This window comes from Leuresthes tenuis, unplaced genomic scaffold (assembly GCF_036924035.1).
Source record: "Leuresthes tenuis unplaced genomic scaffold, fLeuTen1.0.hap1 SCAF_7, whole genome shotgun sequence".
In the NCBI taxonomy this organism is placed as follows: Eukaryota; Metazoa; Chordata; class Actinopteri; order Atheriniformes; family Atherinopsidae; genus Leuresthes; species Leuresthes tenuis.
Window position 1 is genome coordinate 13,082,926 of NW_027325361.1, and position 24,694 is coordinate 13,107,619.

At 42.5% G+C, this 24,694-nt stretch overlaps 1 protein-coding gene and 1 long non-coding RNA gene across 4 annotated transcripts; one reads left to right on the forward strand and one right to left on the reverse strand.

Moving 5' to 3' along the window:
• Positions 1 to 316: 316 nt before the first annotated feature.
• rubcn (rubicon autophagy regulator) lies at positions 317 to 19,223 on the reverse strand. Of its 3 annotated transcripts, XM_072389354.1 has the most exons (22): positions 18,972 to 19,223; positions 17,144 to 17,297; positions 16,648 to 16,731; positions 15,981 to 16,140; positions 15,755 to 15,861; positions 15,433 to 15,640; positions 14,341 to 14,766; positions 13,902 to 13,949; positions 13,204 to 13,299; positions 12,320 to 12,435; positions 12,022 to 12,220; positions 11,757 to 11,864; positions 10,836 to 10,910; positions 8,960 to 9,020; positions 8,554 to 8,686; positions 8,298 to 8,443; positions 7,677 to 7,741; positions 7,126 to 7,364; positions 5,950 to 6,011; positions 5,696 to 5,849; positions 5,485 to 5,578; positions 317 to 2,766 (listed from the first exon to the last, which is right to left on the reverse strand). In XM_072389354.1, exons 1-22 carry the CDS (start codon positions 19,007 to 19,009, stop codon positions 2,630 to 2,632), a joined length of 2,910 nt encoding a protein of 969 aa, XP_072245455.1. In that variant the 5' UTR covers positions 19,010 to 19,223; the 3' UTR covers positions 317 to 2,629. The 3 variants fall into 3 exon arrangements, with proteins under 3 accessions (XP_072245455.1, XP_072245457.1, XP_072245456.1); XM_072389356.1 differs by lacking the exon at positions 10,836 to 10,910; XM_072389355.1 differs by lacking the exon at positions 13,902 to 13,949 and having other exon boundaries at positions 18,972 to 19,222.
• Positions 19,224 to 21,645: 2,422 nt separating this feature from the next.
• On the forward strand, positions 21,646 to 23,196 carry LOC140311292 (uncharacterized). The gene is made up of 2 exons (XR_011916895.1): positions 21,646 to 21,798; positions 23,008 to 23,196. It is a non-coding gene; the product is annotated as an uncharacterized lncRNA (long non-coding RNA).
• The last annotated feature ends 1,498 nt before the right edge of the window (positions 23,197 to 24,694 follow it).

Below are 24,694 nucleotides of genomic sequence, written 5' to 3' on the forward strand. Positions count from 1 at the left end.
TGATACACGATATTCTCATCACACATTGTAAATGTCAAAGTTACAATTTCCTCTTAAAAGTTGAAGCACACATGCTCAGTTTTAATCAATACGGTGGTCTGAAGGCTGAAAAACTGTTATTTCAGCTGACTTTAACTGGCTTGTGAGTTGATCAGCACCGGTTTTAGCCTCCAAAGCTCAACAGTGTGGGATCTGAAATGTGGATCGTTTTACACTGCCTTATCAGACACAAAATGGTTCAATTATGGATTAATTCTGAAAATAAAAAGCACATTAACTGACAGTTCAATGAATGTTAGTTACAGTTGACAACGTATTAACAGTCGCGGCAGTCATTTATTATCAACATAATTACAGATTCAAAGCAAATTAAGACATAATAAGAATAATTAACATTTTTAATAACATACATTTAAATCTGTAGTGCACTTTAAACCTCATCACTCCATCATAATAAAGGCAGCCCAAAGACGAACAAACAGCTGAGTCGAGGAGGTTTTTAAAGGGTTGGGTGGTCGGTTCCTACAGGAGCCATAAGCTTTAGCGTCCAAACTTTCTTTTAAAAGAAATTTTTTTTTAAAAATGTCTTCTCTCTTGTGAAGACAACTGTTTGATGGGTCCATCTTGTAAGGGTTTGTCCACATACAGCAGTAAGTCTATTAGAGTTTGGATGAAAAGACGAGCACAAATCTTCTTAGCAGAGCTTTACCCGCGTTTTCTCACAGCTCATTTCCCCTCGACTCACAATACAACAGAGGCACAGATTATAAAAACCTGAACCTGAACCTGAAGCCCGGAAATCTGCCAAAAAGAAAAATGGAAAATTCTGCAGTAGTAGACGAGCGGTTCCCATGCGATTAATCTGCGCAATCAATGGATGACTGCAAAAAGCAGGGGAAAATATTTTCCATATTACAAAACAGAGGCACTTAAACAACTGGACACGTCTTTGTGACACATATAAGGGGGTTAAACTATAATTAGGAAAATAAACTACAATCAATAATAATGACTTAATCTTGGAGGGGAAAAAAAATTTAATAAAATAAGAGTTTTTTGTTGTTGTTCATAACAGTGTTAAATTCATTCAAATTCAAGACTGTCATACTGGAGTGAAACTCCTCAAACATGTGCAACCAAGATGACAGGAACTTCATAACAGAAACGGTAACATTACAAGGTGACGGTTCATGTTCTTAAAACGAACATCTGAAAACTTCCCAAAGAGTGACATCCAAACTCCACCCCCCCCCCCCCCTTCCAACGAAACAACACGGGATCAGTGCATTCAGCAGAGACACTCTGGTATTCCAAAGCCTACGTTAGAAAACAGCTTAGTGCTGACAAGGTTAGTGCAAACCATTTGTGCGTGGCTGCAAGCACAGCAGGTAGACGTGCACGCGGTCACTCTCACACACACTCTCACACACACACACAGAGCAGCACAAAAACAGAGCATTTGCAGTTTCATTTAAAAGATTCCAACAACGATTCCGACACCTTTTGCTGAACTCTAATCCTGCAACTTCAGCTGTCCCATGAAACTCTACTTTCTCTGCCGGCCTAACTTTGTTGGTCCCAGAGCTCAAAAATGTGGTTAAAACCGCTTAAAATGGGAACATAAGGACTAAGGAAAAGAAAGCATCATTTAAATAGCTTCAGAGTATTCATATTAAAACAAAAACAAGACAACTGGCAGGGTTATTCAAATACAGTGTCAGTCAAATCATAAAAGACTTACATATCCAATTTCATTTTGTTAAAAGGAGAAAAAACAAAGGTCACAAAAGCCAAAAATTTCAACCAGGCCAGTAGAATGAAGAGTCCGAAGCATTCGCCGACAGTAGTAAGAGGCATCAGACCTGAGTGCAACAGTCCGAGCAAATACTTTCCTACAAATACCGCAATACACAAGTGCTAACAAGTTCTACACAAAACAGTCTTTGGCTCTTTCTGCACAGAGAGTGCCAAATGGGTGGCATCGAATAGCTGTGCGGGTCTCTTCATTCGCACGTGCTCACACAGAGCGGCTCCGTCCGTAGAGGAATGATTCAGCTCTGTTTAACTAAGGCGGGCAAAAAAAAACAAGGAGAATGCTTTAAAGCTTGAAACTTCAGTTTTAGAGAAATAGGAATTACCGTCAAACAACCACTGCTTTTTGTGGTGACGGAGGAAATATGGAAGGGAATATTGATTTCTCCAGTACAAGAGGAATGAGATCAGATTATTGTACGTTGAGCCTAAATAGATATCTTTTTTCTCTCTTTTAAAACAGAAAAAGAAATAATAATAATCATTGAAAATTTCCACATATCGGGGGAAGAAAAACACAATCTTGTTTCAATGCAATCGTCAGTCAGACACATTTTTCAAGCAGCACACGTTCACAAATTAAAGTGCATGTCTGAAGGGCGTTTAAAGAAAATCTTCATCTCAAAAAAAAAATAAAAACAAATCACCAGTAGACACGTTCCTCCTGACAGAAGAAACAGTGAAACCTGATCCGACAACCTGGTGGAAAGCTGCTCTTATCAGGCGGCACCGTCAGCAAGGTCTGAAGGGACTGGATAAGAAAATGAGACATTGAGTGCAATCGTGGTCGCATTGTGCTCTTCCGCCGTCACCGGCCCTAAGTCCCACCTCCCTCATCCTCTTGTTCCTCCATGTTTTTGCGCGCCATCCTCTCTCTGCGCTCTTCCAGCCGATGACATCGAGGACAGTCGTTGCCCGTCCGGAAGCAGCTCCGATGGTAACAGGCGTGACACTCTGAGGAAGGGAAACGTATCACAGACAAAAGAGAAGTCAGTTTGGTTTTGCTGTGTTCTGTTCACCATCTTCACAGCCCACCGTAACAGAGGAGATAAGCAGTGAGCACAGGGAGCACAGCGAGCTGCGGCTCCAGTTTTATACAGCAGTCAACCAGTTTAACCAGTCTGGAGACAATAAGACTTTATCTATACACAGGACAGCCAATCACAAGGTGTCCTGAGGGAGGGTGGGTGAAGCGCAGGAGTATAAAAGGCACAGAGGTAGAAGGCAGCAAGGCAGACAGGAGGGAGGAGGTCTGAAGCAGCTCGTGTTCTGGGACGCACAAACCACAACCCGAACGTGTCGAGGCCCGTCGTGTTCTACCGTAACCGACCGGCAAAGTTTCACAACTCTGCAATATCTTTACTGAGATCTTCTACTTTCTGTGTTTTAAAAAGAAACAAATGATACAATCTGAATGTAATGATGAAATGACAGGCAAAGCAAATTCAACAATACTGTTTATTTCTTGTTGACATGAAGATGGAACTTAAATAGTAAAAGGCAGAAGCAACTAAAAAGGCATAAATTACAGTTTAAAAAACCTTGGCACAATCTCATTCTTCCTACAACAATAAATAAAAAAAAAAAAAGAAATCTAACAGCATAGAGAGTTGAGGCGGCAGAATTACTGCAAGGCTTCTCCTACGCTGGTGGAAGAGCACGATCACACAACTCCACTCGTGTTACGAGGCAAACAATCAGAGAAAGCTGAAGTAATGAGTGATCAAACTATCAATCCTCCACTTGGCCCAGGCACACCATAAGCTGCAGCTTCAACAAGAGTCCAAACTGAAATCTCTGACCAAAGTACACTCAAACCTAACGTTAATGGGTGACGTGCCACTTCAGGGACGTCATTTAGCAGCGATCTCTCTTGGGTGGCAGACGGCTGCCAAGACGGAAACAGCACAGAGCCGACAAAAAGGAGGAAAACTAAAAGACATCCACCACCAAACGGCTGCCAAAACATCTACCCTCCACCAGCTGTGCATCTGTAAAACCAACATGCCAGGAATTCAGATGGAAATAAGCGAAGGAAAGTGTCTCACACCACAAGATGGTTGGAAACAAACAGAAGGAAAACCAAAGCCTAAAGACTCGAGTTTCTTTTGTGCGCGTTTGACAAACAACACATAAGATGTGAAATGAGAAGTTTTGAAAAGTTGCATTTCCACTTGTCGGTAGTCTCTGTGCTCTGCTGCCACGCAGTGGACTTTCATTCAACCGGCAAATATTTGCAGACGACTGGGATGATTACGTACAGCTTTGCAATAGAAAAATGAGGGCAGGCAGTCAGCTCTGGTAAAAACATGTAAGACAGGTTCATATAAAACAACAATAAAACATAAATAACTTGGCAACTTTAAGTAAGGATGAACAGTTCTGAAGCCCCCAGGTAACTAATTATCATTCACCAAATATGAAAGATTCAGTCTATAAACTGCACTTAATTGGCTCATAACAATCTTAGACCTTATGAGCGAGTTTTCTAATCCAGTCTCTGACGCCTGGAAGCAACCTTTCTTCCCCTGAACCTTTTGTATTCTTTAACTTTACTCTGCTGTTACTTTTGCCCTCCACCTCCCTCAGTACGATCTTCTCTGTCCTCTTTCTCTGCATTCTCCCCTGCAGTCTCCCCATACTGCCCACCCCTGTCCTTCATCTCCTTGCCTCTGGTTATTCTCCTGGCTTTGCGGGTTTTGCGAGCTCTCCACTTAGTTTGTGCCGTATCTTTACGGCCTTCCTCCCCCTCCTCCTCCTCACTGTTCAACCCTTTTTTCAGGTCACTTTCACGGCTGCTTATATCCTCCGCTCCCTTGGTTCTCCCTTTGGAGAAAACAGACATCAGCTGATGGGGTTTAAGTAATTTTGGGACTGTAAATTTCTCAATTTCTGTGGTTTCATCTGCACCCTCTGCCCGATCTTTCCCTTCCTCTTCTGCTCCCTCTTCTCCCTCCAACGCTATCTTTACAAACTCTTCACTTCCAAGATCCTCATTCACTTCTGTTTCCCTTTCATCCTCATTCCCTTTTTTTGACAACTTCTTGACTCGACTTGCGAACCCCGACATCATCCAGCGGCCTTTTCTCGCTGGCCCTGCTTCTTCTAAACTTTCCACGCTGCTGCAGGTTTCATTGTCACTACCTCTTCTGTCTCGCTTTGAGATGCTTTTCTTTAATTTGTCTATCTGTAGAACTTTGAGGAAGTTCACTTTTTCCCTCCGGGCATGTTCATCTCCACTTTCCTCACTCTGATCCTTCTCTTTACTGCACACGTGCACATCTCCTCCCTCCCCCGCTTTGCTGGACTCCATCTCTTCCACCCCCTCCACCTCTCCGACGCTCCCTGCCATCTCTTGTTCCCCGTCATTACTCTTCCTCCTGGAAAAAGCCTTAACCAGTTTTCCAGAAGTCAAAGCCTGAAATATTCCCCCTCTATTATGTCTCACTTCAGCTGTGTGCCTCAACTCTGCTTCTTTTTCATCCGTCTTCTTTTGCTCTCCTCTCATCACCTCCTGATCTGCTCCTAGCTGTAAATCCTCCTCCCCTCCCTCCCCCTCCCTCCTGTCTCTGGACAGGACCCTCGCCAGTCTACGAGGACTGGGGATCTTCCAGTCTTTCCAGGAAAGTGGAAAAGAAGTGCGGGAGGAGGGGGCTCTTGGAGGTGGCTCACCTTCGCAGCGCTGGCACTTGCTCAGCTGGAAGGGGAAGATGATGTCTTTGTCGTTGCCGCAGAACTCGCACACAAAGCCATTCGCCTGACACAGCTGGGGAAACGAAAGAAGGAAAACCGTTAGAAGACCTTCAGGGATTTTGTGGACATTAAAACAGGTCAATAGCTTCTTGATATCGTATGGAGACAGAAATTGTGGGGCTCATCTTACCACACAGCCAGCTACATGCATGGTACCCAGCTTAAGCAGCTCTTTCATTCGGGGAGCCAGTTCTCCGTTACGCACAGCAGCGAGGTCATTCAGAGAGAAAAGGTGAAGATCCTCGGTCAGGTGACCTGGCAGGTTGTCGAAATGGTCCAGCACCCTGAGGAGTAGCGAACATGTGACACTTTTCACATGTTTGCCCACAGACTTTCTGAACAGTTCAACTGAAAACGAGACAAACCTGCACAGACATGACTTACTCTTTAGCAAAGCGACACGTCTTGAAGAGATTTTTCATGTGGAACAGCTGCACCCTCAAAACCTAAACAGAGAAATTGGAAAGCACCGTTTGCATCGGCGTAAAATAAGAACAAAAGATAATGAAAATGACACGACCAAACAGAGGGATGCAGCGCAGAAAAAGTCAGTTCACAGTAAATCGTGACACCTTACAGCACAAAGCTGCAGCCCAATCAACCCAATCACTGCAGTTTGAAGAGAGGTAAGGTACCCCACCTTAGATAAGATAAGTGACTAAGGTTAAATGAGACAATTCGTCAGCTGAAGCCTTAAAGTTACAAGTTACAGTGACTGGGAACGCACAATCCTGCTTGGCTGCTACAGTGAATATACATTTTTAACAAGGCAGAAGTGCAAGGATGGCAACTCGATACAATCGATTTGTATCCAAATTATCTCACGATGCAGCAGGAATCAAACCATAATCCTGAATATCATTTCTCCAAACAGACCGCCCTTTGTGTTGAGCACTGGTGTAAACATTTTCACACAGCCAGCTCCTCAGTGGGCTCCTTTTAGCTGCTCCTCACCAGGTCGTTTCATCTTTCTGACTTCCTGCTAAAACAAGCTGCTGCAGCCCCTCCTTCAGCAGGAATTATAATCATCTACATAAGGTTCCAAAGCCTTTTCCTGCCCAGTATTATCATTTAATTACACTTTTGAATGAGGAAAGGTAGGAGAGGCTCTAAATCAAAAATTAAATCAAATTAAAAGAGATTAAAAATAACTTATATAATGGACGACCTGATAATGCGGTTGCAAATGTGCTTGTATAATCTATTTTGGGTCTTCTTCTATCTTTTTTATATAACGGTTTTGCTAAATCTTGGACAGACGTGTCAGTGAACAGCAGCACTGAAGTGTTTTTTTAGCTTCATCCAAACGGTATCTGTTAAAAACATGAATGTCTCTATTCATTCTGGCTTCCCACGCAAATAGCATCGAGTCACAAGTTTGCCATTTCAGTTTAGGGTACTTAACGTTCAGAACACCACAGTAGGGTTGTTGTGCATTGCAGGCGTTTCTCTTTTAATTCGATGTTATCAGCTAATCAGCAACCTCTGACACTGGTACATGCAATAGCTGCTTATAAAAAAAATAAAAAAATAAAAAAAGACACACTGCCTCAAACTCACCCTAACAGATTCCAGGGCTTTGATCTTCTTGTAAAGGCTGCTGTTGATGTCACTGGGGTTGAACAGCGGATCGCCAGCGATCTTACTCAGCAGGTCCCGGGCGAAGTTGCTGACATAGTACTTGCTGAAATCCCACTTCCTCAGCACACGGCCGGGAACAACAGCCTGAGCGTTCTCGTGGCAACACTGGCAGAAGTAACGGCCGAGGTATTCACAGTAACGCAGTCGCTTGATATAATCTGAGGGGTGCAGAGGTGGACACCGATAAGGAAGGGAACAAAACCATTCATAACAAAAAAAAGAAAGAAAAGAAAGACGCCATTTTGAGACATGAGAGGCTGTGACTAGATAAGATAAGTGACTAAGGTTGCATGAGACTATTCGTCAGCTGAAGTCTTAAAGTTACAAGTTACATTTGCAAAATGAAGACACTGCGTGATTTTTAAAAGTGCACCAAAGCTAAAGGGTCAATAGGAAAATAAAAGCTTAAAAAAAGCCCTATCCTACCACTTCCAGTCATGCTGAAGTATTTCTGTGGTTGCTGTTCATACCTGGGTCAATGCGGGTGCCACAGCCGGCGCAGCGATAATTCTGCTTCGCCACAATTATTTTTCTCCTGAAAGGGAAACCAACATAGAAGTTACTGACAATTTTTCATACAAAGAAGAAAAACTGTCATTTTTTGCTTGTTACACGCGACCTTACGTGACCTCAATCTCCTGGATAGCTACAAAATAAATAGCTTTTTTCCTGAAACTTCAGTTTAATAAAATCTGTGGATGGGGTTTATGCAGAAAAGCAACGCACACGCTGCAGTTCAATGTATGAGCACACGGTGCGATGCAAATCGTATGCGCCAACATTCACATCTGTGCTTAAACTTCAGGAGTGTTGGAAACGGAGACGGTTCCGACGCAATTTGTTGTAAATCATCTTTGAAAGCTGTGTGATAACATGACAAGCTAAAGATTCAAAGATGATGGCGACTGATGGTTCATTTTGACTCTGGCTCTGCTCACTCCTCCAATTCTGCTTTCATTTGTGGCTTCTTCTGATTTGTTTGTGTGTGCTGTGACAAAGGTGATGCAACCACATTGGGGTCAGATTAAAACAGAAACAAACGGATAAGAGAGAAAGACAGGGAGGGCGGGTAGAGCCAGGCGTTCACTCACTTGGGGGCAGGATGAATGTTGAAAATGATCTGAGGTCGAGGCGGTGCCCATTCTAGGTTGCCTCGAACCCGAATTCTCAACTTGTAGATGTCTGCGTGTTCACCGTCATCAGGAGAGATCGGGAGAGAGTCGGGAATGGGCAGCAACTGCAAGACGGCGAGATCAAAGAGAAGAACTGGTCTTTTTCTCTGTGAGAAATACAGCTGGGTGTTAAGGGCCATGTGTGGAGGGATGTAACTCAGCTCAGACCACGCACCTTCTGTGGAGCATCGTGTTCTGGGACCAGCCAGTCGAGCTCCGAGGCCGCAGGAAGCTGCATGCCCTCAAACTGCCTGAGTAAACCCATGGCTACCGACTCCGCTGAGTTAGAGTGGAGGTAGGAGGGAGAGCTGAAAAACACAAGACAGAGGAATGTTCAAAAAGCACGTGGACTGGTTTTCCACTGAAGTCTTTCTGTTGGCTGCTAATCCATCTGGTTCATCTTACTCCCAGAAATCCCCAAAAATAAGAGCCTGAGGCAGTCGTTGAATTTTTTTGGGCCTGGGGTCACCCAAAAAAACAAAAAAAACAACCCGTTTTAACATTAACATTCAGTCGTCATGACGAAAACGAAAAATTGTATTCAGGAAGCAGCATGAAGGTGAAAAGAAACTGTTACTCACATGGACTCTGAGCTGAGAAAAGACCTGCCGCTGGAGCTCACACTGCGCTTTATGTCTGCGTCTAGAGAACAAAGCGAGAGCAAAATGAGACACATCTGACCACCCAGGAGGAGAGGTTGATACGGGTGAAGAAACCCTCTTCATCCACGAGCCAAACGAGTCAAAAGAAAACGAAAGTTGTGAGTTTTAGTAATGGAAGAAACTAAAATAATGCAAGAAAAGGGAAGAACAGGGCAGTGGCTGGAGTTTCTTTGGTTTCAGGTGACACTGTCTGCTACGGCAAAGCAGCATTTAATGTTGTGAGGGAAAGTTTTAGAAAAGAAACAAGACCACGGCGCTTGGAAAATAAGCAATTCTGTTGGAAGAGTTAAAAGTCTCATAGCCGATTGAGAGCGAACTATGCAAGCACATTTCATGCAGTGAAAGCAGAACATATTCGACAGCATCTCTACAACATTTTTTTTTTATTTTTCCTCTAAAACTGAAGAATCAACATGTAAGCAAGAACACACGCAGCCCGGGTTTGGCAGAACAGGAGACCGCCTGCGGGGATTCTTTCTATCACAAGATCAACGTTCTTGTTTGTTGCCGAAGCGCGGCTTAGATTCAGAGCCTTTCTGGGTTACAGCGAACAAACGTTTTCACCGAGTAGCAGCAGGAGCGGCGAGCATTTTGATCAACGGCATTAGCCAAGAAAAGATTCTAGTGGAAACAAAAATGAGAGATTTAGCTACAGACACACAAACAATATGATTTGGCTCAATGGTGTCTGAGAATAGCTCCGCTTGTACCGATAATTCGGGCAGATTGTTGACTGGGACGTGAAGCGCGACGTGTTTTTAAATCATTGGCACCCAGAAAAAAGGGAAGTGTGAGCAGAGGCCGTGGCAGATGATTTCCAGTGATTTTGTGTCCAGCAGAGTGAGGTGCAATCATGGCACAGTTAGAGAGTTAATGGGCTTTGGATGAATAGTTAATCAGTGGGGTTGAATGATTAACATTTTATTCCCATTAAAGCAAAAATATACATATATTACATGTAAATATAAGCCACTTAAGAGAGAAAAATGCCCCGTGGTCCTTCATTACCAGCGCTGCCCCTGCATGAGATGGATATAAATATATTTAACAAAAATACTAATTTATTAAAGCAAAGCCACAGTCTGAAACTGTATGTACTATCATCTAAAAAAATAAATAAATAAATAAGGGGAACAAAAAGATGGAGGAATGTGTATGTGACGGCAATCACACCTCATCACTGAACATGAGAAATAATGACGAGGATGGATGGTGAGAACCGCTCGTTATACATGCAACAGGATGCCACTCGTTGACTCGCTCGTCTCCTCCCATGTGCCTCGGTAGACTAACAGGTACGGGCAACATCTGTCCTCCTGCACCACCAAAACCCCGAAGCACTGAGCAACAACACAAACAGCCAAGCACAGTTCAACCAAGACGAAGAGGCGGCTGGCTCATCCCCAAACTGAAACGTTACGGCGTGTTGTTTTAAAAATATTACCAGATACACGGACCTGGAACATCCCCAAACCCAGAAATGTGTGGTTAAATCGACAGCTACTCGGAGTAAAAGTTAAGTAGCTGCCCTCAGATTGATGTTTGGCTTCATTTAGAGACTGAACACCGCTATCTTTCATTTGGAAAAGGTAGTGATATTTAACTCATTCTTGCATATTTGCCTCCCAAAAGTCCAAGCTTGTAACCTGATGTTCTAACTTTGTTTTCGCCCCAACACTGATCGCTTCGTCTTCATCCGAATCGCAGTTTTCAGTTTGGGGCAAAGCCACCAGCTTCCTCTCGAGGGAGCACGGCCACAGTAAACCGTCTGGAAACTACACCGTCCCGCAGATACCTGAGAAGAGGGAGGCGAGTGACAGGGAGAGTCCGTTCTGAGACACCGCCAGCAGGGACTGGCCCTCACAGCCATCTGAGAGACAGAAACTAACACTCAGAACAACCCGCACCACACACACACACACACACACATATTTCAACACTGGAAATGCATTGGAACACGCACATCCCAGCGGACTGCTGCACATGAGAAAGTTGCTCTGTTGGTGAGGCTGGAGACAACCATTTCCATTTCACAGCAGGAAAGAAATCACACTAAATAGAATTCACACACAAACCGTTTAAAGGTTTAAACAGAAGAGCAGAGTAGAACCCAGAACTGCAACCCATGTATCAAAATAATACATGTTCAGATAAAAAGGGTCCGTTATCTGACACTCGCCTTGTTAGACCAACCATACCTTTTGAAATAAGTACAACCATATAAATCCTAAATGAGTTCCATCACGTGTCGCTATTGAGAATATTTCACTCCCACGCTCTGCGCATAACCATGCCGTGACCTGGAGACTCAGACTTTTATGTTTATGGTTCATCATAAAACTTAGTGAGCGGCCATTGTGGTAATGAGTGGGTGTGAGTTACGACTGAAACAACGACTCATTCACACAGACACATGGTGAAAATTTCCAATGAATTCTGAAGAATAAAAAAAAACAGATAGATAGATAGATAGCAATGCTTTGGTCAAAGTAACAGTTTCACAGCTGTGGATGGGAACACTGTTTGCTGCATTGTGTCGTTTTGCTAAAGGAGCTGCATCTTCATCAGATGAAAATAAGTTAACATTAGTATTCCTGCACTGATTGTTCCCAATGAACAGCTTGCAAGGAGCTTGTTTTTAATGGTGATGGAAAAATAAAGACTCAAATGTGTTTTCACTTAAACACCCCCCCCCCCCCCCCACCCCCCCCCATACCTTGTAGCTCACATTCCTCCACCTCCTCAGCTGAGCCGGAGTTGGAGAGGCCCTGGTAGGAATCCTGAGAGCTCCTCCTGGAGCCTCCACTGTCGGTGGAATGGAAATCTGCACAGAAGGAAAGACTCGAAGGAGACTTATGCAAACCAGGAAATTTTGATCACGTGTCACATAAACAAACATTAAACCCATTTCTTAGACAACAGGACCATGTGGTGCATCTGCACCATCCATTAAAACTCAACCAACTAGAAATGCAGCGTACTGTGTTGGGAGGATGTGCAGGTTGGCAGGCGGCTGCGCCGGATCTGTTGCCTCCGCAGGCGGATCTTTTGCTTTAGCTGCTGAATCTCAGAGTCACTGTCTCCCTCCTCTTCGCCCTCTTCCTCCTGACGTCGCATGTTGCATTTCATCAGCTCGATGGCTGCTATAAGGGACTCCGAGATGCTGAAATGAGCGTTCTCCTGCGGGACAAACAGGAGATCAGATATCAATCAGGAGGGTAAACCACTTTTTTCTTCTTCTTTTTTTTTTTTTATAAATAAAACTGATGAAGTTGTTACCTTTTCAAGGTCAGCACAGCTGCCAAAGTCCTGCTCTGACAGGTAGCTGATGAGGCTCTGACCCTTTGAAGGCTTCCTGAACATCCCATCAGGAACGCTGCTGTACTGGGTCCCATCTGAAGAAACCGAGACACACACACAACTTTACACCAATCGATAAAAAGAGCCAAATAAATAATGTTTTTTTTTTTAATACAGGTTATTCCCCATCACCCGTTTAAACTTACAAAGCAAAGGTTTGCTTTTCACAGCTAAACGAGAAGGGGGAAATTTGAGCTATTCATTTATGTAATCCTGCATGCTTAAGGAAACTACAGCTTCACAAAACAACGCAGGGGAATAAAACATGCACCATTCGTCTATTGCTGGGGAGAAATACGAAGGTTGCAAAAATTTTAAATGACCAAGTGAACTAAAACTAAATTCATATTTGAATTTAAGGCTGTACGGTTTGTGGTTGTACCATCAAAAACACACTTTGTAACCCTTCCGTGAGCTTCCTACTGAGAATCCAGACTGTCGCGTTTAAAGGACACTTGACACACATCGGCATTCAGGAAGTAAGACTCGGTTTGCTTAAAAAAAAGAAACTATTGTATCAACTTCCCATGCATGCTGTTAACAGCCTCTGGCTCAACATTTTGTGTCAAACAACCACAGGATCTGCACGAGCCCGACATTTTCTTTATCGTACTTTTAACATCGTTCATTATCCCCAACTTTAACCCCCCCCAAAAAAAACAAAGAACATCTGCAAAATTGAAAAATTTGAATGTGAAATGGAAGATTTGCTTCCGCTAAGGGCAACAGTAGCAAAAGTGTGCTATACTGAAACTGTCAAAGCACTTTATTAAGTATTGCAACCCGAAAATCTGAGAACTCACGAGACTCCATGTAAAGTGAACTGGGGGTGCTGCAATCACTGCGCTGAGGTGAGAAAGGACTGTAATCCTTCATACAGCAGTCTTCGACAGCTGATTCTGAGAGAGAGAAAAAAAACACTGCTTATCAACAGCTTATTAATCACAAAGTCCCATAACTTTGTGCCAAATATTAACTATGGAAATGGTTTGTTTTACTGTATGCAACAAAAAAATATGGCTGCTGAGTTTTAGCCATGATCACAGCATAACAAGATAGTACAATTAAATCAGGGATTCGATGAGGTTTCAAAGATCATGGAAATGAACTGAAGCACATTTAATTATACAAAACAGACACCAAATTGTTTTCCCTTTACTTCTAAACTTTCTTCTTGCTAATTGTTTTGCATCTGCCTCCTACAAATGCAGAAAAACCTTAAATGAATCCTTGAATTATTTCATGAAAACACACCAACATGCAATGGAAACTGAAATGAAAGTGATCATCCCTGGCTTTTGCCACGTGGAATTGATCCAAGAAAAATACGCGATCATATCAAAAACAAAGCGGCTCCTGCGGACCACAAGCACAAATGATGAGCTGAAGGTAAGACTGGAAATGAGAGGGATAAAGTGCATCAACATGCATAAAACAAAACGGATAAATACAAGGGTGGGAGGGGTCAAGTGATGGAGTACAGTGAAACTGCACTGCCAACCTGCTACAGGATCCTCTATTATTATGGTGATTTTTCGGTGGCCCCCTCCTTTGTGCAAACAGTAAAAGAGAGAGAATAGAGAGGTAGAGCAGAATGAGAGAAGTTTCACTAAAGCCAAAAAGAGGACGCTCTTTTGGCAAGCTTTAAACTCAGACAGGAAGCGTACATCCTCTAAGAAAGACCACAGCCGAGGAGAAGGGACTCCAAATAATACTGACCATGTTACAATTAATGACAAAGCAGATCCACGCAACCATCGACTTAATACTTTAAGCTTCATTTGACTGGTTTGCACATATAATTTCATTGAATACTAACAATGGTAGGATTGCAGCTGTAATGGATACAATTCATTTCTGGTGTTTTTAGACATTTAAATATTTTAAGACTTTTAAAATCTAGCTTTCTACAAATTCTGTAATCATACCAGCTGACTCACCATTCCTGAGTTTTTGATTGACCCCTGTGTCTGAAAATGAGCGGGCATGTCCTCTGGACCCCCTGCCCACCCCCCTCTGACCCTCTGAAAAAGATGAGCGCCTCGGTGGGGTCGGGGCGAGGGAACTCCGCTGCAGGTACACTTCCTTGCTCTCGCCTTGGTCGCTGCTGTGAGTGGAGCTGCGGGAGTCACGGCGACTCCGCTGCCCCAGGTTACCAATAGCCAGATACTCTGGACCATCATCAGAGTCTCCGTCGCAAGAGTCCCCAGGTTCAGGCTGAAGGGATGCCGACAACGGGGATTCCGTCAGGGAGATGCAAGGAACCGACGCCGGCACAGGAGGAGGAGTCACACCCCGCTCGAGCTCCCCAGGCCTGGACACAAACACCCAGGGAGCTCCCGAGCTGCTGGCTGGAGAGGTCGAGTCTGCAACACAACACACAAAGGGTGAATCTTTCATGAAAACATTTTACAAAACGCTAAAACGTGTCTATAACTGTTGTTGTGGTTCAAATCGCTATGTGCAACCCATTCCAACATCAACACATTCCTCAAAAAGCTGTTTCCCACAAACAATCAGTCTTCTGTATGAGTAAGTCAGTCTATTTACGTACAAACTGTAGTGTATTCACAGCCCAAATCCTCCCCATGTAGTCTCATATAGAACCAAAATAGTGACTTTCCGCCAACAACAGAGATAAACAATCATGTCTAAAATCGCCTAAAATCATTTCAAGGAATGATCCATCTGACTCCAAAACTCAACCATCAAATCAGAACAATTGTTGACAATCTTAACCTTCAACTGGGTGAACGGTGGACTCTCTGATGATCGCTGACTGTTGTCTTATTATTACCAGGAAAAGATCTCCCAGTTCATAAAACATCAATGTAAGTAGAACTGTCCAAAAAAAAAACAACAACATGATATTCACCGTACTTCATAAAGAAGCAGAAAGAAACATAAAGAACAAAGCTGTCGTTACAGCATTTAATATCTTGGAGGAGCTGAATGAGAAGAAACTACAAATTAACAACAGAACCAACCAATCCAAGCGCACATTTAAAATGTACACTGGCTATTTTCCTCACTTGTGTCGCTGTTATGGGATGCAGCTCCTGTAATGCTGGCAGATTTCTGCTCTCTCAGAGAGCAGTTTGAGGTGGCAAGTCTGCGGTTTAGGGATTCTCTGCTGGGAGCCGTGTCAGCGTTCCGCCAGGTCCCACCGGCCCCTGGCAGCACACACAAGCTCTGGCTCTTCAAAAGACCCAGATATGGCGAGCCTTTCAGAGGGGACAACTGGAGAGTGAAAAGAGACATTGTAAAAAGTTCCGGTTACCCACCTCTCCCATTCCCATTGTTTTGTCCATGCACAGGAGCTGTGACATATATAGAGAAGTGTAAGAAACCTACCCCAACTGTGTCTACTTGGGCCAGCAGTTTGGGGTTATTCTGCTCCACAGCTTCCAGACACTGAAACATGGCGATCACATGAGGCTCACTCAGTAGGAATGCATCATCTGAAAGAGAGACATAAGGAAGAGACAAAGGAAGTGAATAAACACGTTTTCACGTGGACAAGAAAACACTTCGAGGAGCAGAAATATATAGAGGTTTCAATTGCTATGGCAACACTGACCATTATAATATTTCCGAGTATGTCCCAGATGCCTGAGCAGAGGTCGGAGCTGAGCTGAGAGCATGTGAACCTGTAAGCTGTGAAGCAGCCAGCGCTCAGCCTTGTAGCTTTCACCAGCACTCTGCATCCCACTGCTCAGTACCGGCTCCAGATGACTGAACTGAGGATGGACAGAAAGACGGGCAGAACAGATTGGGATGAGGTAGTCGGGGGCATCGGCAGCAGAGTAAAACACTTATCAGAGTATAACAAAAGAACAGGGATTTTACTGTTTACGGCAGTGCTGCAACAGGCCATCACATGGTTATTACAGCACAGCTGGGTCAGCAACAGCAGGCGGAGAAAATCATCATCACAACAGTTACGCTAGACTTTCACCTTATAAATATCACCTTAACATTAAAACAAAAATGAAAGGTATATTGTTGCTGATTTGACAGTAAATATGATGACGGACAAAAGGTGAATGAGTAGAATGGTTTAAAAAAAAAAAAAAAAAAAAAAAAAGAAATGGATTAAAAGTAAATAGGTTACTTTTCAGTACGGCCTGCAGAACTGAAAGAGGCCAGACCCTTCTCACATGTGCAGAAAAGCATTCGCAAAATGTCAACAGTTTTACGCTTTCGAACAAACCAACCGAGAGAAAAGGCGCCACAAATCAGCCCACCTGTTCGACGTGTGAGGCAAGATGGGGGCTGATGTAGCGAACGCACCAAACGAACGGCCAGTAGTCCCTGTGCTTGTAGTACACCTGCAACAGAAAGGCAGCTGCTATAAACATTCTGCCTGAGAATGACCTGATAATAAGACACCATCTCCACACACAAAACGCAGATCAGGTGTTCAGATGCTTGCTTGTAATCTGATGGAAAAGGTTTCTTTAAAAACATGCGACTCCATTCTGCGTATATTCTACACATAGGCCAGTGAGATACAACTTTGAATCAGTCCCGTGTGTTGAAACACTGGCCAACCGTGGAGATTAGCAAGTCAAAGTTTAACGACGCCAACTTTGACCTGCAGAATTTTCTAAAGCAGACGGCAGCTTGTGCTGAAACTGATCAGTTAAAGTCTTCCATCAATAACATATTTGACAGCTTCATCTTTAAAAGGAAAACAAATGAATCAAAGAAAACCAACTCAAAAGGGCTGCATTTCCTGACCTGCTCATTCTTGAGTCTGTGGCTGAGGATGTTGTTCATGTCCTTGTGCAGCCGCTGCAAGCCGCCGTACCGTGACCACACATTAGGGTTGTTGGTGGACACGAGGCCTTCCACTGTGGTCTTTAAGCTGGACAGGAGTTTCCACTGCTCCCTCCTGGAGGCAAACAGGGAGGCAGGAAGGAAAGACAGGATGGGGGTAACAATGAGTAACGGATTAAAGAGGTGCTGGTGACAACTGTCACCGGGGCTTGCTTGAATCATTGCTGATGTCAAACAAAACAATTCCCTGCACTAAGAAAACTATCCTCCTCAGCAATTTAGTCACTCACCAACTGTGCTGACCACAATCTTTCTGCAAATAAAAGAGCAACTGGCATCAGCTTATATAATAAGAAAGCTCACATTTTGCACAAATTCTTCAAACAGGTCAGCCCTTAACCAGCCTTTACAGGAACATCTTAAACTGGGTAAACAGCCAGGGAGGCATCCCTTATCTTTAGGATACATAGTTACTGTTAAAAGGTTTCAGATAAAAAAAAATTAAATAAAATAAAAATCCAGTCTCTCAGATCAGCAGTCAAGCTTAACAAAACCAGTTACACAACTTTTGAATTTTCCTAATTTCTCTTCTGTCAACACCTTATTTTGTATATAGGGCACCTTGACCAGCCATCTCCATTTGAACCCCTTTATCACATAAAGTAATCGTAACCAAGCACACATCTTGTTGTTCTCCCTCTTGTGCACAGGAGCACATTTATGAAGATAAAAACTCATTTGTATGAAGCAGCTGTAGCACTGAGCAGCATCAGGTGGTGGGCCACTAATCAAATAACATTCCATAATTGGCTTAAAGTTAGAGAACATTCTTCACATGCTGCAGAGCATGATGAATTTAAGCAATAATAAAGAGAGGCCACTATGTGTGTGTGCAATGGACATCATGGAGTAAAATTCCTCAAATCCCATAAAGGTTGTCGTGGTTTAAGATTCATGTCAACACGGTTTCCTCTGAGTTTGCGCGTGGCGGTGTGCATGTAGGAGTTTCCTCATAAACCTCGGGACAACTGTGTTTACAGTGTAAACTCTAAAGCGTTGTCTTTTAAATTGATCAGTCCAAACTGTGCAACTGCCAGACAACCAGCGCAAGCAGCCACTCGCAACTTCCTTAAAAATGAACATAAGTGAACTTGTTCATTCCCTCAAAGGCGCTATCAGGAATAGTGTTTTGAATAATTCATAATAATAATTTCATTAGTTTAAAAGGCAACATGTACAGAACATGAAGCACACTGGTCTGTTAAACTTTCATGCTTGATATAGACTTTTTAAATCAAGCATGTGACTTTACAGCACAACGCAGCCAGCGACAGCTAGAAAACAGATTTGACAGCTAGCTTTGGCTGCTAGCACGGACTAACCATGGGGTTGCTAATAATTAGCACCAACAGAGATTACGGCTAAATATCCATGTTGTCTCTCCCAATATGTGGAGTGTTTCAATGGTACGAAGCATTTAGTAACCATCCACACGATTGTGGCTCATTTTAACCTTGCAGTTAATGCCTGTTTTCTGACTGCCATGTCAGCCTAACCTAGCCTAGCCTAGCCTAGCTTCGAAGTTAGCACTCTCGGCGAGTTAGCAACCTACTGTTTTTACACTGCTTCAACTTACGTGAGGTTAAGTTGTCTCTATTAATGGTTGTCTCTATCTAATCAGCGAATGGGTTTACAATGATAGCATTTCTCTACTTATGCTGTTTATCTATGAACGGTCACTCCTAACCCTGCTAGCCGGGTAATCAGCCCTGCCCAAGCTGTCACATACCTGCGCTCCTCTGCCTCTTCCTCCGCCATAACCTCCATGTTCTCCGGAGAGAGTCGAGTACCGTACACAGTTGCCAGCTTCACCGGTGACTCCAGTCTTATTATGTTGGAGTTTAATCGGAATGGCAGGGTTGTTTGGAGAAGTCACCCGGACTTCCAGTCTTCTGCCATTTTTGCCCTTCCTGCCCGAGTCGTGAATCAAAACAGTGGAGGCCGCATGACTCGCTGTCCTCACAAGTGGGCGGTGGTGATGCGCACCGCTCTGCCCACTTTTCAAGCAGAATAGTGTCGCTTGTGTGATTAAATGATGCTGCGATTAATCTTCCTTATGCACCTTGAGTTAACATAAGTGATTCAACTGTATTTTCGCGGATTCACGCCATACAAGACTTGGAGTATATTATTTGAGCCGGCTGGTGAGAATGGAGTCTTCTCGATTACTTGTAACTTAACCTTGTCAAATGCTGCCACCTGCTGTTAGAAATGAATACTGCAGTACTGTTATCAATGTATTCATAATCAATATTATTATCCTCAATGTTATTTTTATCATTTCGAGTAATATAACTCATTAATACTTTATTAATGCCCAAAGAGAAATTATTTTACTGTAGTTTCAAATGTTGAGAGAAAATAACAAGAAATAGATAACAAAATAGATTAAAAACAGTTAACAGTTTTAAAAAGTTTTAGTAAGTTGAAGTGAAACAGAATGAGAGGTCTGATTTAGATCTTCAGAATCATCACAAATGAAAGTAGTTTTTTTTTTTGCAGTTTAGCAACAACTTACAAGCTTATGATGTTACACACAGTGTCGACAGATAATACAGGTGAACGTTCTTGATAAACAACTCTTCACTGTTACTCTTTTTGTCTGCAGTCTCTGTCTGTCCATCTTGTCTGAAAACCACCGGTTCGGTGTTAAAGAGTCATTCCTGCAGCTATGTCTCAGTGAAAAAAACAACTATATTACCTTCCTGTTGCTCCTGCTCCTTCCTCGCCAGGATTTCAAGCTTTTTCATTTTATCTGATCTCACTTTTCTCATGAAGATCATAAAGATCAAGAGGGGGATGGTTTTAACATCCTCTTCCTTTCTCTCCACTTTGTTCCTGCTCTGTATCTTAGACATCAACTCAACTGGATTTGGGGCCTCACTCAAGGCATTGGTTGGGCTTTGGAAAGCTCAATCAGCTGCACCCACATGCTAACAACTTCCCCAGCTGGCGTGGTCATGCATCATAACGTGTAAAAAAAAAAAAGAGAATCAGAAGTACCGACGGAAATCACACCAGCCGCAAAGCATCCAGAATAGTGTTTAAAAAAAAGAAGTTACAAAATCAATGTTTTCACACCTTTGCTTCGTCTTTCTAGAGCCTGCAAAAGGCCCATATTCCACAAAATGAACAGCACAATAAAAAAAAGTGCATCCTGGTACAGGGAACTTCTATTAGGGTTGTAGTTTTGTGTAGTTTAACCCAGTGTCATGAAACTTAACCACAGTTAGGTCGACATTTTGACTTCTCATCTTAAAAATCACAGGTTACCAAAGACCCTCTAAGACTAAATTAATTTATACCCTTTACTTTTATATCATTAATATATTCTATATCTTGAGTGCTGTTATGAAAATCTATGCCTTTTTAAGAATTAGCATTTATGATTCATCCAACTTTTCTGACTTCAGCTATGATCATTTCTGAGAGAAAATTTAGACTCTGAAATGAACTTACCTGTACCCACTGAAGTGGAAGGTTTACTTTCTGAAGGGAATGCATGTGAACTCATTTAAAAAATATACCCTTTGTTGTCAAATGTGGGCCCATCTAGATTTGAATATATCTGGAGGGATATTTCCGGAACAGGTCTGATCAGTTTTATGTAAAAACTGTCAGTCTCCAACTATCTGCCGACACTATTATAATTTCTTCCATCAGGTATATCTCACTCCACAGACATGTTAAAAAACCTGTTCTGTCAGAAAAGTGTTTTAGGTGTGCTATGTAGGTGGTTTCTTTCTTACAGTGTAATTGGATTTGGTACATGATCATTGGAAATTAACAGCTGTATGTCTAAAATAGATAAATACAATGGCTTTCTGGAAATTTGCCAGCCTTATCTTAACTATTTATGAGATTCATTTATTTAACCATAGAGTTGAAGAGGCCAGGGAAGCCCCTAAGTAGAGCTATAGTACCACATGGATATAACTTATCTTAGTATTTTTAGCTCAAACCCCTTGTGAGTGTGTGTGTTTTTCACCCTGAAAAGTATTCGTTCTAAGTTGTTCATTAAATCAACTGTTCTAAAAACCTAAAATGCATGGACAATAACAAACCCCTGGCTCCTAAATCCAGATCATCAACCGATCTTCCTCCACTCTTTGATTGACTTCTGTCCCCAAAAACAGCCATCTGACGAAATTACAACTTCAATGGATTTAAGCCAAAATTATCCTTAAGTAAAGTAAAACCTCATGTTGAGAGTGACTGCTTTAATGTTGTGTTTATTTCTGCTGGACAGCAATGCACATATAGTGTAATTATGTCAACTGCACTGCAGAAGATACTCTCACGTTCTGACCACACGATGGCACCATTCTCCTGAATTCTGTTTGTTACAAGTACACAAGGAATCTGTTGCATCACATCCACCACAGAAATCCACTGCACAGCTTTGGATACTGACTGGAATCTATGATTCACTCGCAGGGACAGCTGTTATTTTGCACTGTATGTGTGTACGCGAGTCAAACAAGGTGCTGAATGCCTTCATTTCCCTTTGGGATCCATAGAGTATCCATCTAATTACCCATCACTTGATGGCAGCGGTAAGTAAGGACACAGCAGTTTAACTTTCTGTAACAGTACATAATTGTTGGGTGTGGTTGCAGATGACTGAGTGGTGAGTAATTGTCCTTGCATAAAACACTCATGTGCACACGTACACACAGACATGCGTGCAATGTCAGGCCTCCCAGGGTTGAATAAGACTTCCTTCCTTTTACGCTGCATTAAACAACGCTGACTTTCTTTAGTGTGTCACAATCATCACGATCGTGTAATATGTTAAAAGCTCGTAATGTTGCAAGTACCTGTTCTGAGCCGAAAATCAGTGTTCCGCAGAACTGAAAGTTCATCATATTGAATGATATTTTTTTGCAGGAGTGTGGGTTTAATATGTACACATAGTACAAGTCAAAAGCCTGGACATACCTGTTCATTTACTTTGAATCAGCAGGTGTGTCCAAACATTTGACTGATACTGTAAATGATATCATGACACATAGTATAGAAATCCATGTACATTATAGATGTATTAGCTGCTTTTCATTATCATATAGTGGGCAGGACGTAGCCTGCTCAGCGTGTTTAACACGTCGTGACTTTTGACACACATAAGAAGTGTGTCAGAAGTCAAACATGTCAGGACAAGTTGATGATGACGTTTCGGGCAGGAGAGAAGCTGGTTTTTCACCCTTCATTCATAGGTTTGAATTTTCTGAGCTACGTTGCTCACAGTGACGTCAAACACGTCTTCCCTTTTTACCCAACTTCCCGTTGGAGCTACTGTGACTCACAGCTGTGAAGCGCTGCAGCGTGAACACCCTTAATCTGTGGAAAGAATGTGAATAGGAAGATCTGCCACAATGACGTAAAGCAGGGTTGAAGATTCAAGTATGGCTGCTTTGCTACAACATGCCACTTGGAGGCCAGTGTTGCTTTATCTGTATGTTCTTTTAAGTTGTCCCCAGCAGCTTGCAGAATTGGGCCAATTGAGTATCACAGCTGCGTTCAACATATGCGGTGACCTGAATCGGATGGAAATAAAGACTTTGTTCTGTTTTTTTAGCCAGTGTACGTGGGCCCATTCTGGAGCATCATACATACAATACTTTGACTAAGATCTTTCAGGGGCTGCACCATATTGGTCATCTGCAGTGTACTTTGGTACAAAAGTAGTGTATATCTACTTAGATCAGAAAAGCTTATGTATCAACTCTCACTGCTCTCGCTTTCTTCTTTTCCCCTCACTCCAGTTGGTCCAAGCAGATGGCCGCCCTCCCTCTGGTTGTCTCTGTCCGAGGTTTCATCCTGTCAAAGGACAGTTTAACTGACCTCAAGTGCCTGCTCAAAGGAAATTGATAAGTTTTGCTCTGGTGTTGTGAGATGACAACTGTGATTTAATTCCACGCCCATTAAAGTGAATGGAATTTCATTTAATTGAATTCTGAGAGCGAGTTCAGGTCATACAATTTATATAATCTACTGTCCCTGAAGTCTCTTCTGTTCATGTTATATAACACAAAGTTTAATCAGTTCCAGGGACTGAAGTTCCTGGACAGATTTCCGGACGGACATTTGACCGTAATAAAACGAAACAACAACGGCAAAAGAATAAAAAAAATCAAAAGCCATCCAAAAGTCAGCCTGGATACTTGAATAAAAGCTGTCCACATTTCTTTGGACTCAAATTACAGCTGATCAGATTACATGTTACTCTGTAAAACTCCGAAAGGGGAACTGGACTCACATGATGGCACCTGTAAACATAGAAGCCAGCATTCCAAATGAAGCTGCTGTTTTTCTACAGCCAAGTGCAAACAAGTTCAGCACCCTGCCGACCAAACTCTGAACGTCTGACATACTCCCATTTAGTGTTTTATAGCGACTGTAACTCCCACATTTTGGATGCAAAAGCTCAAAGCATTCATTAACAGTTTAACAGTTCAGGGAGAAAGGGAGGGTTAAAATGAAGCATTATTTAAAGCCCAGTAAGTCTGGCTTTGGTTAAAGGAAGTACATAGTTAAAAAACTAACTTTTAGGCTTTTGTGATGTGACAAACCCCCCCTCCCTTAAACTAGTGGCTGTACACACTGGGAATGAATAAGGTCTTTAATGTTGCATTTATTTTATCAGAGCATAAAAAATTCAGATCATTATTAATATGCAAAATAACCTGAATACAAGCACCAACACCCTTTCATCCCCGAGTCACTATGGGTGACATATCTGGCACTGATTAGAAAGTATGTAATTTATAGTTTGATTGAAAGCGCGGTACACATGAAAGTCTTTGGCAGACACAACCCATGAACAGCACATGGAAGCTTTTGGAAGTACAAGATATGATCAGAAACATAACAAATATTTTAGGTAGCCAGCAGCAGAGATATGCTTCATAAACAAGGCTCGGAAAAAGATTTATTCATTAAAAACTGTTTCGTAATACCAAGTTAAAGATAAAACGATTCCACCCGGATAACAAACCTCTGGGTTGAAGGCATAAAAAACGGCAATTCAAACTCCAAAGATATCAGGCATAAATTCAAGCAACACAGAAAAGAGACACAGAAAAAAGCAATAAACAGAAAAAGGGGAAATTAGAAGAAAAGGAGTCTTTTCTTTTTTGTTTTAATGACAGTGGTAGCGATATTCTAAAGTGAGAACTGAGAAATTTGCATATATTGTCAGATGCTGGAACGCATCCAGCCGCATTCAAGCGCCGCTTTGAAAATAACTACCTTTCTAAATGGTAGTAAAGTGAGGATTTATTCGAGCTGACAGGTAGCTGACAGATGACTGACGGTGCTGCCGCTAGGATTTCACACATAGCTCACGGCATCTCACCTTCTTCCTTCAGGGGAAAAAGAAATTCTTGAGACTAATTTCAACCAGAGGCAAACAAAGAAATACTTCCTTCTTGGGGGGGGGCAAAATTTCAG